Source organism: Sinohyriopsis cumingii, chromosome 16, assembly GCF_028554795.1.
Source record: "Sinohyriopsis cumingii isolate HCF-2022 chromosome 16, ASM2855479v2, whole genome shotgun sequence".
Classification (NCBI taxonomy): domain Eukaryota; kingdom Metazoa; phylum Mollusca; class Bivalvia; order Unionida; family Unionidae; genus Sinohyriopsis; species Sinohyriopsis cumingii.
In genome coordinates, this window is record NC_142976.1 from 37,390,923 (window position 1) to 37,411,743 (window position 20,821).

The 20,821-nt window shown below is 33.7% G+C and overlaps 1 protein-coding gene and 1 pseudogene across 1 annotated transcript in view; one reads left to right on the plus strand and one right to left on the minus strand.

The window, feature by feature from the left end:
• The window catches only part of LOC149780222 (band 7 protein AGAP004871-like), an 88,280-nt gene that overhangs the window by 54,612 nt on the left and 12,847 nt on the right, over positions 1-20,821 (plus strand). Inside the window, exons 4-6 of the mRNA XM_089936985.1 lie at positions 413-485; positions 4,485-4,567; positions 16,116-16,319. Of these exons, the coding sequence (XP_089793111.1) occupies positions 413-485; positions 4,485-4,567; positions 16,116-16,319 (360 nt within the window). The remainder of the gene's footprint in view (positions 1-412; positions 486-4,484; positions 4,568-16,115; positions 16,320-20,821) is intronic.
• Positions 16,757-17,997, minus strand: LOC149780223 (uncharacterized; annotated as a pseudogene).

Genomic DNA, 20,821 nt, shown 5'->3' on the forward strand with positions numbered 1-20,821 from the left:
TATATATATATATATAAAATACTCAAAAGAAATATAGGCTTCCAGTCTATTTTTGCCTGGTGATAACACTTTCATTTTAGCATTGCAGAGAATGAAGAATGAACCCATTCTGTATCAATTATTTATTTAAAAATAAAATGTCCTTAATAAAAATATTTCAGTGGTAAGGCCATCCAGTTAAGGTGCCAAGGAATTTTTAAAAATCTTTTTCACTGTTGCTTTAGAGAGTTCTATGTTAGATATCTTACTACTTATAATATGTTTTCAGTTAATGTGACTCGATTGTTTTCTATATATTTTCAATTGGAATATCATCTAATTATTTTCACTAGAAAGCTTCACACAACAATTTTTTTTTTCTTTAAGAATATAGTTATTATTATTATTATTATTATTATTATTATTATTTCAGATTGTGCAAGAATATGAAAGAGCTGTTATCTTTAGACTGGGGCGTGTTGTCTCAGGTGGAGCAAAGGGGCCAGGTACGACAGGAATTTCTGCGTTCTTTAGGGGTCAAAAATATGTTCAAGCCCTAAAATAAAATGCTGCAGGGGTCAGGCTAGACTTGAATTTATGGGAGAAGTGACTTCTCCTTTTGGACAGAACAAGGAGAAGTGAGAGCTCAACATGGAGAAGCAAGAAACGCAGTATATATATATATATATATATATATATATATATATATATATATATATATAATATGTGTTCTCTTATTTGAATTATGCTCTCTAATTTTCTTTAATTATTTCATATTTTCTTAATAATGGTACTTTCAAAGATTTCTAAATGCGTTTGAAACAACCCCTGTACCATGTACATGAGGGCTAATGCAACTGTGTCTTCAAGGAGGGGTTTTCATAATGTGTAATCACTCACTTTGCTTCATTGCAACGGTCCATTGATAGGATTGCAAATTTATGGTTTATTTATTTGTCTACGTACTCATAGTAATTTTAGGCGTTGGTTGAATAGTATCTGCTTTGCTGCTGTTTTCCATATTTTCACAAATATGAGCCAAGTCAGAAAACAACTTTTACCTTACAACGCTTCTTGCGAATTCCACAACATAGCACTGTCCCATACATTTCTGACCTAAATAATGGGATTTTAAAGTTAAATCTTAAATAACATACTCCCTAGGCTTTGCTGTCTATGAATAGTATATTTTTCTGAATATATTTGCCTGATGGTTTATGAAAACAGACAATCTAATAAGTGATATCCGTCATTGTTTCCTGGTTAGGCCTAGTTCATTTACAGTTTCAAAGTTAGTTTATGACAAAGTAGTTTACAAGAGGTAGTTAAAATATCCAGATCACCGATTCTGATCTTAAAACACAAACTGTTATTGACATGCTATTGTTAAAGCTTTGAAAATGAGTTTGTATGTTTCGTCATCGAGGGATAACATGTGGAAATTGGGCTGTGATACTGCTGCTACCTTACTTGGGAAAGGATAAATGGTCAAGCAGTTATTAAAAAACACATGCCTGTAAATGTGCATATGTTTGTCAGCTTATTTTTTATAAAAGCAAAGGCCTTGCTACTGATGGCTTGATGAATACATTTTGCTACAATACAACACTAGAACCAACCTGGCTAAGGCGAGAGGGGCAACTCAAAATATATGGTCAATGTACCTCTTAAAAAAAGATAACGGGGCGAAGTCGTTTTCTCTTTCGTAACAGAAGAAGGCAAAGTGTAAAGTTTTTAGGCGACTTATTTGCCAATTTCGCCTGGTAGTGTGACCCCTGAATACTGTATATTTAATTTAATCTGAAACTTTTTGTTCCCTGCATGCACTATCTTAAGCAGTTTCCCCCAAATTAATCCCCAATCCCTATCATTAGTCACCCAGGGTAAATCACCCTGCATAATTACCAAATTTTAGTCATGTTTACTTGCAATCTGCATCAAGCTAAAGAGGATATCTTGCAACCAACGATTGGCCTTTATTCATTTTTTGTAATGTACTTAATATTATTAGTACAAGCTATGAGAATATTTATGTACCTGGTTTTAGTACAGTAAATACAGACCTGAAACCTATTTTATAATATTTATTTTTACTACTGTATTTTTCAGAATAAAATGCAGTGAAAAAGAATGATTTAATATTTTACATGTTTACATTTGATGGATTAAGGACTAAATTGTTTGCATTTGATTTTTTATGTTAAAGTAAGAATGGGCAGTGTGTAAAAGAATGTACTTGATATATTGTATTACAGGACAAGATCCAAGCTGAACTGATTGTTTCCCTCGGGTATGTTTTATTGGCATGTAAAGTCAGGGGCATTGCAGATTTGCACTGGATGAAACGGCACCTCAAGCAAGCATAACACCTTACACGCCTCCATTCAAAACAAACTACTGGTACAACAAATTTGGTGAAGTTGCCACATCACCCGCCCCTTATGATGGTCCAGTATATAGTTATTGCTATATCCATATACTTGTCCATACATGCCTTACATGAGTGGGAGATCAGGGTATATGTCATCGCTTGTTGAATCCTGTTTCGTCTTGGAATGGGATTGAAAATTACCCTTTATTATTTAATAATTTACATTTCCTCAACTCCTACTTTCTCTCACTGAGTCTGCCCATCTGCCAATCAGTGTACTGGGTATTTGGTTTCCCTATCACCTAGTGCATTTAATCACCTTCCACATTCAGAGGGTCAGCCGGCATCAAGATGTGGGAACCATGTTGTAATCACCATTCCTTATGTCAGGCTGTCTTCCTGTTCACACTTCCTGTAACTACCCAGCAACCCTTACACATAATTGGATGCCATTAAGCATATTATGATGTAATTTAATGTGAAAATTTTTGAATAAACCTAGATGTGTCATTTATTTGTTTTGTCTTCAACAATAATTTTGGACAGAGTTATGGCACATGATGATGAACTTTATATTTTCACAGGGGTTGTTGCTGATAACCAGCAAACTATTCATCAATTCAGATGCAGTTTGTTCATGAACAATTGACTGATATGTGCTTTTTATAATGTTGACTGATATGTGCTTTTTATAATGTGAGTCTTATGTACTTTGGAAACTTGTAATTTTTCTTATCATGAACATAGCTCAAGAACCATTGATTGTATTATGATGGAGTCTAGTAAATACACTCTTAGATCTAGTTATGCATTTTATGGAATTTATCTCATTGGCATCTTTTTCGACAGAGTTGCAGTCCTTGTAAGTCAACTTTCATTTCTTTATGTAGGATGTTGCTTGTAATCAGCATAGCTTAATGTGTCTTATCATCTCCAAGGTTATGGCCTTTGTTTAGTAGCTTTATATCTTTATCTTGAAATGGTTGTTGTTGTTGTTGGGTTTAACACCATCTTTCAGCACAAGACAGGCTAGACATGGTACCCAGTATAACTGGTGGAGGAAGAACCCTGGAAAACCCGGGGAAGAACCACTGATCCATGAGAAGCTACTGGCAAGCTTTCTCACATACCCATGTTAGCCGAGCCTGACTCGAACCCACGCAGACAGGTGAGATGGCAATGATCCGGAATGGTGAGTGCTTTAGACACTCACCCACTTGTGGCCCGATCTTGAAATAGAATGTTGCATATATTAACGAGACCTTAAAGGAGTTGGATTTCAAGCATTAAGGTGGTGCTGTACAATGTCATATCTTGCATAGGGTCCATTTTTAATGAAAGGAATTTCCCTGGTTTTCCTCACTGGTTATGCTGGCTATTTAAAAAAGACCTCGTATGTCTCAGGTATTGTTAAAAGAACTTTTAATTCCATTTAATTTGGTGTATGATTGAATGGTGTAATATGAGTTATAGAGTATACAGCTTGGCCTTACTTTACATGTGCCAATAGCTTTTTTACATTTGATATATTTGGTAATTCATGCATTGCACATTCAGAAGCTGATATTGTTTTGTCTGGAAAAATTTGTTTTCCCTATTTTAGCAACTGCTAAAGACAGCTTACTTTATATTAATTCAAGCTGATGTTTTCGAGTGCATGGGGGTAGTCATGTTGGTTAGCTGTGTGCTTAGAGCATGTAAACTTTTCACGAGAGCAATACAGAAAGAAGTTTTAGCCACAGTACATGAAAGTAACATAGAGGTATGCCAGTATTCTCTCCATTGTGCATGTTGCAAATGCAAATAACTTCACCCTACACCTGTTACTGTCTCAGAAGTTCATAATATCTGTAGTTATGATCCCAGAATGCCTGTCTTCTTATTTTGGTTTCCCAAAATATGTACTTCTATTTTTAAGGCATTAGGAGCAAACTGTAATTAAAATGGCTCCTTGCAATGGACTCATTGCTAATAGCTGTAGTTTTTATGTGGAAAGAGTTTCAAGAGTTTTGTGCAACAAGCTACTATAAATCTGCTGATAGTAGTACACATGTCTGTGCTCTTTGTTATTGATTACAAGTTTTGAATAGAAGTACTTGTTACTGCCTATCAATGTATTATATTTTTATTGCAGGATTATTCTTTCTTTTTCCTTGTGTTGATACCTTCAAAAGTGTTGATCTGAGGACTTTCTCTTATGATATTCCTCCACAGGAAGTAAGTAATATTGTGACAGTTGATTTAAAAGATTTTGTTTTGATTGATATTATAAATTGCATACTAAAATAAACACACAAATTTATGTTCATTCTTACCCCCAGTAGTAATCCTTACTGCATTTTATATTTGTTTCTGATAATTAACTAACAAAAATATCAAGTGATGATGACACAAAATATAGAGTTGTGACAATTAATAAAAATAATTGATGAATGGATTTTCAGTAATCAATTGTAAACAATGGGATTTAACTAATGCTGCTGGTGTGGTGGCCTTTCATATGTGATAGATAGGCATTAGACTTGAAACCAGATTCACCCATGTACATTGTGCATTTTTGGAGTAGTTGGATCCTGGTCTTTGAATGTTAAAGTCTAGGAATAATTGCTGTCTAGCTTTAATCATCTAAATTGTTAAATGGTGTATGAAACTGCAATATCTTCTATGTCCATATATGTATTGTTGTCACATTTGTCAGATATCAGAGGAATGGTGTGGTTCAAATGGTCAAAAGTTGAGGTCACAGTTTCATTTGTTCTTTTTGCTCTACTGGTCGTAGACCAGAAGAACTTCTGGGATGATCTGTTGTCTATCATCTATCATCTGCCTGTCCAGTATTATGTTATCACTACTTCTCATAAACTGCTTGGAAGATTTCCATGACATTTTTTACACACCTTCATCCTATGGTCAAGGTGGTCCTAAATGAATATGATGCTTCTCAGACATGCAGTATGGCTACCACAGTGACCATCTTGAAAATCTTGTTGCTACTCATCCTGAATGGATGGTCTTATCATAACAGTTTTCACTTCTTATGATCTCAAGTTAACCCTAACTTAAAATGGGGATGATGTGATGTCCAGTTTGAAAGTCTTGTTATCACTACTCCTTCTAAATGTAAAGTATGTCCAGTTTGAAAGTCTTGTTATCACTACTCCTTCTAAATGTAAAGTATGTCCAGTTTGAAAATCTTGTTATCACTACTCCTTCTAAATGTAAAGTATGTCCAGTTTAAAATTCTTGTTATCACTACTCCTTCTAAATGTAAAGTATGTCCAGTTTGAAAGTCTTGTTATCACTACTCCTTCTAAATGTAAAGTATGTCCAGTTTGAAAATCTTGTTATCGCTACTCCTTCTAAATGTAAAGTATGTCCAGTTTGAAAGTCTTGTTATCACTACTCCTTCTAAATGTAAAGTATGTCCAGTTTGAAAGTCTTGTTATCACTACTCCTTCTAAATGTAAAGTATGTCCAGTTTGAAAATCTTGTTATCACTACTCCTTCTAAATGTAAAGTATGTCCAGTTTGAAAGTCTTGTTATCACTACTCCTTCTAAATGTAAAGTATGTCCAGTTTGAAAATCTTGTTATCACTACTCCTTCTAAATGTAAAGTATGTCCAGTATTGAAAGTCTTGTTATCACTACTCCTTCTAAATGTAAAGTATGTCCAGTTTGAAAGTCTTGTTATCACTACTCCTTCTAAATGTAAAGTATGTCCAGTTTGAAAATCTTGTTATCACCACTCCTTCTAAATGTAAAGTATGTCCAGTTTGAAAACTTGTTATCGCTACTCCTTCTAAATGTAAAGTATGTCCAGTTTGAAAACTTGTTATCACTACTCCTTCTAAATGTAAAGTATGTCCAGTTTGAAAATCTTGTTATCACTACTCCTTCTAACTGTAAAGTATGTCCAGTATTGAAAGTCTTGTTATCACTACTCCTTCTAAATGTAAAGTATGTCCAGTTTGAAAACTTGTTATCACTACTCCTTCTAAATGTAAAGTATGTCCAGTTTGAAAGTCTTGTTATCACTACTCCTTCTAAATGTAAAGTATGTCCAGTTTGAAAATCTTGTTATCACTACTCCTTCTAAATGTAAAGTATGTCCAGTTTGAAAATTATGTTATCACTACTCCTTCTAAATGTAAAGTATGTCCAGTATTGAAAGTCTTGTTATCACTACTCCTTCTAAATGTAAAGTATGTCCAGTTTGAAAACTTGTTATCACTACTCCTTCTAAATGTAAAGTATGTCCAGTTTGAAAGTCTTGTTATCACTACTCCTTCTAAATGTAAAGTATGTCCAGTTTGAAAATCTTGTTATCACTACTCCTTCTAAATGTAAAGTATGTCCAGTATTGAAAACTTGTTATCGCTACTCCTTCTAAATGTAAAGTATGTCCAGTTTGAAAACTTGTTATCACTACTCCTTCTAAATGTAAAGTATGTCCAGTTTGAAAGTCTTGTTATCACTACTCCTTCTAAATGTAAAGTATGTCCAGTTTGAAAATCTTGTTATCACTACTCCTTCTAAATGTAAAGTATGTCCAGTTTGAAAACTTGTTATCACTACTCCTTCTAAATGTAAAGCATGTCCAGTTTGAAAATCTTGTTATCACTACTCCTTCTAAATGTAAAGTATGTCCAGTTTGAAAACTTGTTATCACTACTCCTTCTAAATGTAAAGTATGTCCAGTATTGAAAACTTGTTATCACTACTCCTTCTAAATGTAAAGCATGTCCAGTTTGAAAATCTTGTTATCACTACTCCTTCTAAATGTAAAGCATGTCCAGTTTGAAAATCTTGTTATCACTACTCCTTCTAAATGTAAAGTATGTCCAGTTTGAAAACTTGTTATCACTACTCCTTCTAAATGTAAAGTATGTCCAGTATTGAAAGTCTTGTTATCACTACTCCTTCTAAATGTAAAGTATGTCCAGTTTGAAAGTCTTGTTATCACTACTCCTTCTAAATGTAAAGTATGTCCAGTTTGAAAATCTTGTTATCACCACTCCTTCTAAATGTAAAGTATGTCCAGTTTGAAAACTTGTTATCGCTACTCCTTCTAAATGTAAAGTATGTCCAGTTTGAAAACTTGTTATCACTACTCCTTCTAAATGTAAAGTATGTCCAGTTTGAAAATCTTGTTATCACTACTCCTTCTAACTGTAAAGTATGTCCAGTATTGAAAGTCTTGTTATCACTACTCCTTCTAAATGTAAAGTATGTCCAGTTTGAAAACTTGTTATCACTACTCCTTCTAAATGTAAAGTATGTCCAGTTTGAAAGTCTTGTTATCACTACTCCTTCTAAATGTAAAGTATGTCCAGTTTGAAAATCTTGTTATCACTACTCCTTCTAAATGTAAAGTATGTCCAGTTTGAAAATTATGTTATCACTACTCCTTCTAAATGTAAAGTTTGTCCAGTATTGAAAGTCTTGTTATCACTACTCCTTCTAAATGTAAAGTATGTCCAGTTTGAAAACTTGTTATCACTACTCCTTCTAAATGTAAAGTATGTCCAGTTTGAAAGTCTTGTTATCACTACTCCTTCTAAATGTAAAGTATGTCCAGTTTGAAAATCTTGTTATCACTACTCCTTCTAAATGTAAAGTATGTCCAGTTTGAAAACTTGTTATCGCTACTCCTTCTAAATGTAAAGTATGTCCAGTTTGAAAATCTTGTTATCACTACTCCTTCTAAATGTAAAGTATGTCCAGTATTGAAAACTTGTTATCACTACTCCTTCTAAATGTAAAGTATGTCCAGTTTGAAAACTTGTTATCACTACTCCTTCTAAATGTAAAGCATGTCCAGTTTGAAAATCTTGTTATCACTACTCCTTCTAAATGTAAAGTATGTCCAGTTTGAAAACTTGTTATCACTACTCCTTCTAAATGTAAAGTATGTCCAGTATTGAAAACTTGTTATCACTACTCCTTCTAAATGTAAAGCATGTCCAGTTTGAAAATCTTGTTATCACTACTCCTTCTAAATGTAAAGCATGTCCAGTTTGAAAATCTTGTTATCACTACTCCTTCTAAATGTAAAGTATGTCCAGTTTGAAAACTTGTTATCACTACTCCTTCTAAATGTAAAGTATGTCCAGTTTGAAAGTCTTGTTATCACTACTCCTTCTAAATGTAAAGTATGTCCAGTTTGAAAATCTTGTTATCACTACTCCTTCTAAATGTAAAGTATGTCCAGTTTGAAAATCTTGTTATCACTACTCCTTCTAAATGTAAAGTATGTCCAGTTTGAAAACTTGTTATCGCTACTCCTTCTAAATGTAAAGTATGTCCAGTTTGAAAATCTTGTTATCACTACTCCTTCTAAATGTAAAGCATGTCCAGTTTGAAAACTTGTTATCACTACTCCTTCTAAATGTAAAGCATGTCCAGTTTGAAATCTTGTTATCACTACTCCTTCTAAATGTAAAGTATGTCCAGTATTGAAAACTTGTTATCACTACTCCTTCTAAATGTAAAGCGTGTCCAGTATTGAAATCTTGTTATCACTACTCCTTCTAAATGTAAAGCATGTCCAGTTTGAAAACTTGTTATCACTAATCCTTCTAAATGTAAAGTATGTCCAGTTTGAAAGTCATGTTATCACTACTCCTTCTAAATGTAAAGTATGTCCAGTATTGAAATCTTGTTATCACTACTCCTTCTAAATGTAAAGCATGTCCAGTATTGAAATCTTGTTATCACTACTCCTTCTAAATGTAAAGCATGTCCAGTTTGAAAACTTGTTATCACTACTCCTTCTAAATGTAAAGCATGTCCAGTTTGAAAACTTGTTATCACTACTCCTTCTAAATGTAAAGTATGTCCAGTATTGAAAACTTGTTATCACTACTCCTTCTAAATGTAAAGCATGTCCAGTATTGAAAATCTTGTTATCACTACTCCTTCTAAATGTAAAGTATGTCCAGTATTGAAAACTTGTTATCACTACTCCTTCTAAATGTAAAGCATGTCCAGTATTGAAATCTTGTTATCACTACTCCTTCTAAATGTAAAGTATGTCCAGTTTGAAAATCTTGTTATCACTACTCCTTCTAAATGTAAAGTATGTCCAGTTTGAAAATCTTGTTATCACTACTCCTTCTAAATGTAAAGTATGTCCAGTTTGAAAACTTGTTATCGCTACTCCTTCTAAATGTAAAGTATGTCCAGTTTGAAAATCTTGTTATCACTACTCCTTCTAAATGTAAAGCATGTCCAGTTTGAAAACTTGTTATCACTACTCCTTCTAAATGTAAAGCATGTCCAGTTTGAAATCTTGTTATCACTACTCCTTCTAAATGTAAAGTATGTCCAGTATTGAAAACTTGTTATCACTACTCCTTCTAAATGTAAAGCGTGTCCAGTATTGAAATCTTGTTATCACTACTCCTTCTAAATGTAAAGCATGTCCAGTTTGAAAACTTGTTATCACTAATCCTTCTAAATGTAAAGTATGTCCAGTTTGAAAGTCATGTTATCACTACTCCTTCTAAATGTAAAGTATGTCCAGTATTGAAATCTTGTTATCACTACTCCTTCTAAATGTAAAGCATGTCCAGTATTGAAATCTTGTTATCACTACTCCTTCTAAATGTAAAGCATGTCCAGTTTGAAAACTTGTTATCACTACTCCTTCTAAATGTAAAGCATGTCCAGTTTGAAAACTTGTTATCACTACTCCTTCTAAATGTAAAGTATGTCCAGTATTGAAAACTTGTTATCACTACTCCTTCTAAATGTAAAGCATGTCCAGTATTGAAAATCTTGTTATCACTACTCCTTCTAAATGTAAAGTATGTCCAGTATTGAAAACTTGTTATCACTACTCCTTCTAAATGTAAAGCATGTCCAGTATTGAAATCTTGTTATCACTACTCCTTCTAAATGTAAAGTATGTCCAGTTTGAAAACTTGTTATCACTACTCCTTCTAAATGTAAAGTATGTCCAGTTTGAAAATCTTGTTATCACTACTCCTTCTAAATGTAAAGTATGTCCAGTTTGAAAATCTTGTTATCACTACTCCTTCTAAATGTAAAGTATGTCCAGTATTGAAAGTCTTGTTATCACTACTCCTTCTAAATGTAAAGTATGTCCAGTTTGAAAGTCTTGTTATCACTACTCCTTCTAATTGTAAAGTATGTCCAGTTTGAAAACTTGTTATCGCTACTCCTTATAAATGTAAAGCATGTCCAGTTTGAAAATCTTGTTATCGCTACTCCTTCTAAATGTAAAGTATGTCCAGTTTGAAAATCTTGTTATCACTACTCCTTCTAAATGTAAAGTATATCCAGTTTGAAAGTCTTGTTATCACTACTCCTTCTAAATGTAAAGTATGTCCAGTTTGAAAATCTTGTTATCACTACTCCTTCTAAATGTAAAGTATGTCCAGTATTGAAAGTCTTGTTATCACTACTCCTTCTAAATGTAAAGTATGTCCAGTTTGAAAATCTTGTTATCACTACTCCTTCTAAATGTAAAGCATGTCCAGTTTGAAAACTTGTTATCACTACTCCTTCTAAATGTAAAGTATGTCCAGTATTGAAATCTTGTTATCACTACTCCTTCTAAATGTAAAGCATGTCCAGTATTGAAAACTTGTTATCGCTACTCCTTATAAATGTAAAGCATGTCCAGTTTGAAAATCTTGTTATCGCTACTCCTTCTAAATGTAAAGTATGTCCAGTTTGAAAATCTTGTTATCACTACTCCTTCTAAATGTAAAGTATATCCAGTTTGAAAGTCTTGTTATCACTACTCCTTCTAAATGTAAAGTATGTCCAGTTTGAAAATCTTGTTATCACTACTCCTTCTAAATGTAAAGTATGTCCAGTATTGAAAGTCTTGTTATCACTACTCCTTCTAAATGTAAAGTATGTCCAGTTTGAAAATCTTGTTATCACTACTCCTTCTAAATGTAAAGCATGTCCAGTTTGAAAACTTGTTATCACTACTCCTTCTAAATGTAAAGTATGTCCAGTATTGAAATCTTGTTATCACTACTCCTTCTAAATGTAAAGCATGTCCAGTATTGAAAACTTGTTATCACTACTCCTTCTAAATGTAAAGCATGTCCAGTATTGAAATCTTGTTATCACTACTCCTTCTAAATGTAAAGCATGTCCAGTATTGAAATCTTGTTATCACTACTCCTTCTAAATGTAAAGTATGTCCAGTTTGAAAACTTGTTATCACTACTCCTTCTAAATGTAAAGCATGTCCAGTTTGAAAACTTGTTATCACTACTCCTTCTAAATGTAAAGTATGTCCAGTTTGAAAATCTTGTTATCACTACTCCTTCTAAATGTAAAGTATGTCCAGTTTGAAAATCTTGTTATCACTACTCCTTCTAAATGTAAAGCATGTCCAGTTTGAAAACTTGTTATCACTACTCCTTCTAAATGTAAAGTATGTCCAGTATTGAAAACTTGTTATCACTACTCCTTCTAAATGTAAAGCATGTCCAGTATTGAAAATCTTGTTATCACTACTCCTTCTAAATGTAAAGCATGTCCAGTTTGAAAATCTTGTTATCACTACTCCTTCTAAATGTAAAGTATGTCCAGTATTGAAAACTTGTTATCACTACTCCTTCTAAATGTAAAGCATGTCCAGTATTGAAATCTTGTTATCACTACTCCTTCTAAATGTAAAGCATGTCCAGTTTGAAAACTTGTTATCACTACTCCTTCTAAATGTAAAGTATGTCCAGTTTGAAAATCTTGTTATCACTACTCCTTCTAAATGTAAAGTATGTCCAGTTTGAAAATCTTGTTATCACTACTCCTTCTAAATGTAAAGTATGTCCAGTATTGAAAGTCTTGTTATCACTACTCCTTCTAAATGTAAAGTATGTCCAGTTTGAAAGTCTTGTTATCACTACTCCTTCTAATTGTAAAGTATGTCCAGTTTGAAAACTTGTTATCGCTACTCCTTATAAATGTAAAGCATGTCCAGTTTGAAAATCTTGTTATCGCTACTCCTTCTAAATGTAAAGCATGTCCAGTTTGAAAATCTTGTTATCACTACTCCTTCTAAATGTAAAGTATATCCAGTTTGAAAGTCTTGTTATCACTACTCCTTCTAAATGTAAAGTATGTCCAGTTTGAAAATCTTGTTATCACTACTCCTTCTAAATGTAAAGTATGTCCAGTATTGAAAGTCTTGTTATCACTACTCCTTCTAAATGTAAAGTATGTCCAGTTTGAAAATCTTGTTATCACTACTCCTTCTAAATGTAAAGTATGTCCAGTTTGAAAATCTTGTTATCACTACTCCTTCTAAATGTAAAGTATGTCCAGTTTGAAAATCTTGTTATCACTACTCCTTCTAAATGTAAAGTATGTCCAGTATTGAAAATCTTGTTATCACTACTCCTTCTAAATGTAAAGTATGTCCAGTTTGAAAATCTTGTTATCACTACTCCTTCTAAATGTAAAGTATGTCCAGTATTGAAAACTTGTTATCCTACTCCTTCTAAATGTAAAGTATGTCCAGTTTGAAAATCTTGTTATCACTACTCCTTCTAAATGTAAAGTATGTCCAGTATTGAAAGTCTTGTTATCACTACTCCTTCTAAATGTAAAGTATGTCCAGTTTGAAAATCTTGTTATCACTACTCCTTCTAAATGTAAAGCATGTCCAGTTTGAAAACTTGTTATCACTACTCCTTCTAAATGTAAAGTATGTCCAGTATTGAAATCTTGTTATCACTACTCCTTCTAAATGTAAAGCATGTCCAGTATTGAAATCTTGTTATCACTACTCCTTCTAAATGTAAAGCATGTCCAGTATTGAAATCTTGTTATCACTACTCCTTCTAAATGTAAAGCATGTCCAGTTTGAAAACTTGTTATCACTACTCCTTCTAAATGTAAAGTATGTCCAGTATTGAAAACTTGTTATCACTACTCCTTCTAAATGTAAAGCATGTCCAGTATTGAAATCTTGTTATCACTACTCCTTCTAAATGTAAAGTATGTCCAGTTTGAAAACTTGTTATCACTACTCCTTCTAAATGTAAAGCATGTCCAGTTTGAAAACTTGTTATCACTACTCCTTCTAAATGTAAAGTATGTCCAGTTTGAAAATCTTGTTATCACTACTCCTTCTAAATGTAAAGTATGTCCAGTTTGAAAATCTTGTTATCACTACTCCTTCTAAATGTAAAGCATGTCCAGTTTGAAAACTTGTTATCACTACTCCTTCTAAATGTAAAGTATGTCCAGTATTGAAAACTTGTTATCACTACTCCTTCTAAATGTAAAGCATGTCCAGTATTGAAAATCTTGTTATCACTACTCCTTCTAAATGTAAAGCATGTCCAGTTTGAAAATCTTGTTATCACTACTCCTTCTAAATGTAAAGTATGTCCAGTATTGAAAACTTGTTATCACTACTCCTTCTAAATGTAAAGCATGTCCAGTATTGAAATCTTGTTATCACTACTCCTTCTAAATGTAAAGTATGTCCAGTTTGAAAACTTGTTATCACTACTCCTTCTAAATGTAAAGTATGTCCAGTTTGAAAATCTTGTTATCACTACTCCTTCTAAATGTAAAGTATGTCCAGTTTGAAAATCTTGTTATCACTACTCCTTCTAAATGTAAAGTATGTCCAGTATTGAAAGTCTTGTTATCACTACTCCTTCTAAATGTAAAGTATGTCCAGTATTGAAAGTCTTGTTATCACTACTCCTTCTAATTGTAAAGTATGTCCAGTTTGAAAACTTGTTATCGCTACTCCTTATAAATGTAAAGCATGTCCAGTTTGAAAATCTTGTTATCGCTACTCCTTCTAAATGTAAAGCATGTCCAGTTTGAAAATCTTGTTATCACTACTCCTTCTAAATGTAAAGTATATCCAGTTTGAAAGTCTTGTTATCACTACTCCTTCTAAATGTAAAGTATGTCCAGTTTGAAAATCTTGTTATCACTACTCCTTCTAAATGTAAAGTATGTCCAGTATTGAAAGTCTTGTTATCACTACTCCTTCTAAATGTAAAGTATGTCCAGTTTGAAAATCTTGTTATCACTACTCCTTCTAAATGTAAAGTATGTCCAGTTTGAAAATCTTGTTATCACTACTCCTTCTAAATGTAAAGTATGTCCAGTTTGAAAATCTTGTTATCACTACTCCTTCTAAATGTAAAGTATGTCCAGTATTGAAAATCTTGTTATCACTACTCCTTCTAAATGTAAAGTATGTCCAGTTTGAAAATCTTGTTATCACTACTCCTTCTAAATGTAAAGTATGTCCAGTATTGAAAACTTGTTATCCTACTCCTTCTAAATGTAAAGTATGTCCAGTATTGAAAGTCTTGTTATCACTACTCCTTCTAAATGTAAAGTATGTCCAGTTTGAAAACTTGTTATCGCTACTCCTTCTAAATGTAAAGCATGTCCAGTTTGAAAATCTTGTTATCGCTACTCCTTCTAAATGTAAAGCATGTCCAGTTTGAAAATCTTGTTATCACTACTCCTTCTAAATGTAAAGTATATCCAGTTTGAAAGTCTTGTTATCACTACTCCTTCTAAATGTAAAGTATGTCCAGTTTGAAAATCTTGTTATCACTACTCCTTCTAAATGTAAAGTATGTCCAGTTTGAAAGTCTTGTTATCACTACTCCTTCTAAATGTAAAGTATGTCCAGTTTGAAAATCTTGTTATCACTACTCCTTCTAAATGTAAAGTATGTCCAGTTTGAAAATCTTGTTATCACTAATTCTTCTGAATGTAAAGTCATAATGACATAGGACTTTCACCAAAAGACTTCTTATGATGGATAGTTGGTGGAAGATGAAAATGGTTTCACTCTGAAATCCAATATGGCAACCACAGTCACCATCTTGTAAATATTGTTATCAATTCTCCACCTGAATGGATGGTCATATCAATGGGGTTTCTACTATATCTAGTTGGTCCTAATACAGATTTTCAGTCTGCCTGTCTTGTTATTAGTGTTTTTCCTGAATGAATGATCATATCAGCATGGGTTTTTCAATGAAAACTTGTCATAATGTCTACTTGGTCATAAATGAAAATGGTGCTGGTCCGACTCTAATGTGTCACTGCCGCATCGGATGTCATCTTTTCAGTATTTCCGCCAGATGACTGGCCATATTTACATTGTACTTTCACGAAATGACTTTGTATGATGTCGTGTTGATACTTATAAATAGAAATGGTGTCAATCTGTTATTGAAATGTGGCCACCATGGCATACAACTTGAAAATCTTGTTATCATTTATCCTCCTTAATAGAAAGTCATATAAACATGGCGTTTACATCAGAATCATCTTGATACTTGGTCATAAATTTATATAGTGCTTTGGTCATAAATTTATATAGTGCTTTGGTCATAAATTTATATAGTGCTTTGGTCATAAATTTAAATAGTGCTTTGGTCATAAATTTATATAGTGCTTTGGTCATAAATTTATATAGTGCCAATCTGACATCCAATATGTCCACCACAGCATCTAATTTGAAAATCTTGTTACAGTTTTACATAAAAATATCAAACATGGTTTCAACACTTAGCAGTTAAAAGAAGAACTGGTCTTTATTTCAATTCCTGGAAATTCTTTTCAGGAAGCAGAGCATCAGTTCCTTCAATGGACTCTTACTACATCATGTGTTGCAAGGCTGCAGTGAGATCATTGCAGTAAACTTGAGTATTTTTTTATCTTGTTAAAATTCTTTCTTTATCTCTTATCTGCTTTATAATGTTGTTCTTTATTTCTTCACAGATTCTTACCAAAGATTCTGTGACTGTAGCAGTGGATGCTGTTATTTATGCACGAATATTTGATGCCACCATGTCCATTATTAACGTGGAAAATGCTCATCAATCAACAAAGCTTCTGGCTGCTACAACTCTCCGCAACATTCTGGGAACCAAAAACTTGAATGAGCTTCTGATGGACAGAGAGAGCATCAGTCATTCTATGCAGGTGTGTAAATTTGGATTGGATTCTAATGGTTAACACATGTAATGCAAGTGAATTGGTAGTGTCATACAGATTACCAATAAAGTACCCATAACACATGACTTTATACAAGTAGATAGATCTCACTGCATTAGTGATGTCTAGGGTGTTGTGTAATCTTGGTGTTTTATGCCAATATGATTGTAAAACTAGTGTTATATTTGCTGACCAGTGAAGGCCATCAGATTAAACCTGTCTTTGGAGACTTGAAGCTCAATACATGAATTAGTCTGATGTAGGGTAAATAGGTCATATTCCAACCGCTTTGGAGTCAACACTGCCCTGAATTATGTGGTATGTAGCCAAGGCTACTGATTGATGATGCTATTGAAAGGGCAAGCTCAGGCTGAGGACTTTCATATGGTGCTAATGGCAAGAAAGCAGACTGTGGTATAGCTGCTCTATTGATTGGGAAGAGACCAGTTCCTTTGAAGCCACTTATTATGTTGCTGAATGTGAATGCGTGTTTTCATGCCAGACAATAATCTTGGCCATGTGGCTTTATTGATAAGTAATCCAGTATTTTCTGTCAGGAACTCCATGCATACCCTGTTGTAGGCTTTACTGAAAGTCCGAAGACACTTCTATCTAAGGGCTGTAAGTAGTGGGTGGTGTGTGGCGGTAATGCTGAAATATGGATTTTGCCTCTTCTAGTAATCATTTGACTTCATGTGACCCATGAGAATCAAGGATCAAAAGCTGTGGTCACTCAGGGCCAAAATTCTTCAAGTAAACTCCCCATAACCATTCTTCACCTAAAATATTACACATCCAAGCTTTCTCCTGGTTACTAAGGTCCATACTGAACTGGATGGGGCATCCATGCAGTTAAATGACTGCAAACTCATCTTTGTCTTCCCCTTGACAATACACATAAGAGGCATTGCTGTTCCTGCTGCACTGACACAGATGAGGATTGTAACTTTTCTCTAGAGTTAGATGTTCTACCAATCACACTTCTGGCCTCTTTTCTGGCACGCTCTGTTCTTGGAGTGTGTTGAAACTGTTTGCCTGTCTCATGACAATTCCGTATCAAATGAGGACTGCCATGTAGATTTAAGTTTGTTACAATTTCTTGAAGATCTTGGAAAAAATTATCAAGAACTGTGGGGTTCATCATTTCAAGTTTCAGGATGTCGAGCCTTTAAACCTTTCTATCAATCTTCTCCTGGTATCCCGTTTTTACATGGTGTACAAATTTTCATTCTTTTGCATAATGTGGTGGTCTTCATCAACAGCTGCTTCTTGATAATCCCAAATCCTTTTGTCGATGCTTCCAGTGACTTTGCAACAATGCCTTCTTCAACCCTTGCTGGTATATCCTGAGGTCATCCTGGTTGGGACCCTGAAATATAATGACTAGTTACATGGTCCAATAAAGTCGTTTTTGGGATTCCATATTTCAAGCTGGCTTTCCTATAGCTCAACCCAGTTCTTATTATTGCTGATACAGCAGCTTCTAAATCTTGATATGCATACTTAATATTCTTTTTCCTTATCTGATTTGTTGCTGCAATCATGCAAGAGTTTAACCTTATAAAAAGACAGACACAGACCCATACATCCATATATACATGCGTGCTGTATACATAAGGCACATCTATTGATTACCTCTCATGAAATCAAAGACTGCTGGGCACATCTATCGATTATCTTTCATGAAATCAAAGACTGCTAGGCACATCTATTGATTATCTCATGAAATCAAAGACTGCTAGGCACATCTATTGATTATCTCATGAAATCAAAGACTGCTAGGCACATCTATTGATTATCTTTCATGAAATCAAAGACTGCTAGGCACATCTATTGATTATCTCTCATGAAATCAAAGACTGCTAGGCACATCTATTGATTATCTCTCATGAAATCAAAGACTACTAGGCACATCTATTGATTATCTTTTAGGCACATCTATAGATTATCATGAAATCAAAGACTGGTAGGCACATCTATTGATTATCTCTCATGAAATCAAAGACTTCTAGGCACATCTATTGATTATCTCTCATGAAATCAAAGACTACTAGGCACATCTATTGATTATCTTTTAGGCACATCTATAGATTATCATGAAATCAAAGACTGCTTGGCACATCTGCTGGTTATCCCTCATGAAATCAAAGACTGCTAGGCACATCTATTGATTATCTCATGAAATCAAAGACTGCTTGGCACATCTGCTGATTATCCCTCATGAAATCAAAGACTACTAGGCACATCTATTGATTATCTCTCATGAAATCAAAGACTGCTAGGCACATCTATTGATTATCTTTCATGAAATCAAAGACTGCTGGGCACATCTGTTGATTATTTCTCATGAAATCAAAGACTGCTAGGCACATCTATTGATTATCTTTCATGAAATCAAAGACTGCTAGGCACATCTATTATCTCTCATGTAATCAAAGACTACTAGGCACATCTATTGATTATCTTTTAGGCACATCTATTGATTATCTTTCATGAAATCAAAGACTGCTAGGCACATCTATTGATTATCCCTCATGAAATCAAAGACTGCTAGGCACATCTATTGATTATTTCTCATGAAATCAAAGACTGCTAGGCACATCTATAGATTATCTTTCATGAAATCAAAGACTGCTAGGCACATCTGTTGATTATCTTTCATGAAATCAAAGACTGCTAGGCACATCTATTGATTATCTCGCATGAAATCAAAGACTGCTAGGCACATCTATTGATTATTTCTCATGAAATCAAAGACTGCTCGGCACATCTATTGATTATCTTTCATGAAATCAAAGACTGCTAGGCACATCTATTGATTATCTCTCATGTAATCAAAGACTACTAGGCACATCTATTGATTATCTTTTAGGCACATCTATTGATTATCTTTCATGAAATCAAAGACTGCTAGGCACATCTATTGATTATCCCTCATGAAATCAAAGACTACTAGGCACATCTATTGATTATCTCTCATGAAATCAAAGACTGCTAGGCACATCTATAGATTATCTTTCATGAAATCAAAGACTGCTAGGCACATCTATAGATTATCTTTCATGAAATCAAAGACTGCTAGGCACATCTGTTGATTATCTTTCATGAAATCAAAGACTGCTAGGCACATCTATTGATTATCTCGCATGAAATCAAAGGCTGCTTGGCACATCTATTGATTATCTTTCATGAAATCAAAGACTGCAAGGCACATCTATTGATTATCTTTTAGGCACATCTATAGATTATCATGAAATCAAAGACTGCTGGGCACATCTATTGATTATCTCTCATGAAATCAAAGACTGCTAGGCACATCTATTGATTATCTTTCATGAAATCAAAGACTGCTAGGTACATCTATTGATTATCTCATGAAATCAAAGACTACTAGGCACATCTATTGATTATCTTTTAGGCACATCTATTGATTATCTTTCATGAAATCAAAGACTGCTAGGCACATCTATTGATTATCCCTCATGAAATCAAAGACTGCTAGGCACATCTATTGATTATCTCTCTTGAAATCAAAGACTGCTAGGCACATCTATAGATTATCTTTCATGAAATCAAAGACCGCTAGGCACATCTGTTGATTATCTTTCATGAAATCAAAGACTGTTAGGCACATCTATTGATTATCTTGCATGAAATCAAAGACTGCTAGGCACATCTATTGATTATCTTTCATGAAATCAAAGACTGCAAGGCACATCTATTGATTATCTTTCATGAAATCAAAGACTGCAAGGCACATCTATTGATTAATATCTCTCATGAAATCAAAGACTGCTAGTCACATAAATTGATTATCTCTCATGAAATCAAAGACTGGTAGGCACATCTATTGATTATCTCTTGTGAAATCAAAGACTGCTGGGCACATCTGTTGAATGTCTGTCATTCAATCAAAGACTGCTGGGCACATCTATTGAATATCTGTCATTCAATCAAAGACTACTGGGCACATCTATTGAATATCTGTCATTCAATCACCTGTTGGGCATATCTATTGAATATCTGTCATTCAATCAAAGACTGCTGGGCACATCTATTGATTATTTCTCATGAAATCAAAGACTGCTAGGCACATCTATTGATTATCTCTTGTGAAATCAAAGACTGCTGGGCACATCTATTGAATATCTGTCATTCAATCAAAGAGTGTTGGGCACATCTTCAGATCTTTCATTAAATTTTAGTGTTAAAATTGTTCAGTCTTCAAAAGATTTACGGTATTTTCAGCATGCCTTTAGACTGATTGTAATGTGATTAAAATTCTAAGACTTTTAGAAGAAAATCTGTAAACTATCCGTCATGAAATTCCAGTCTTTGAGTCTCTCTGTAGACTGTCCCACACAAAATTCCAGTCTTTGAGTCTCTCTGTAGACTGTCCTACACAAAATTCCAGTCTTTGAGTCTCTCAGTAGACTGTCCCACACAAAACTCCAGTCATTGAGTCTCTCTGTAGACTAAAGTCTAGCCTT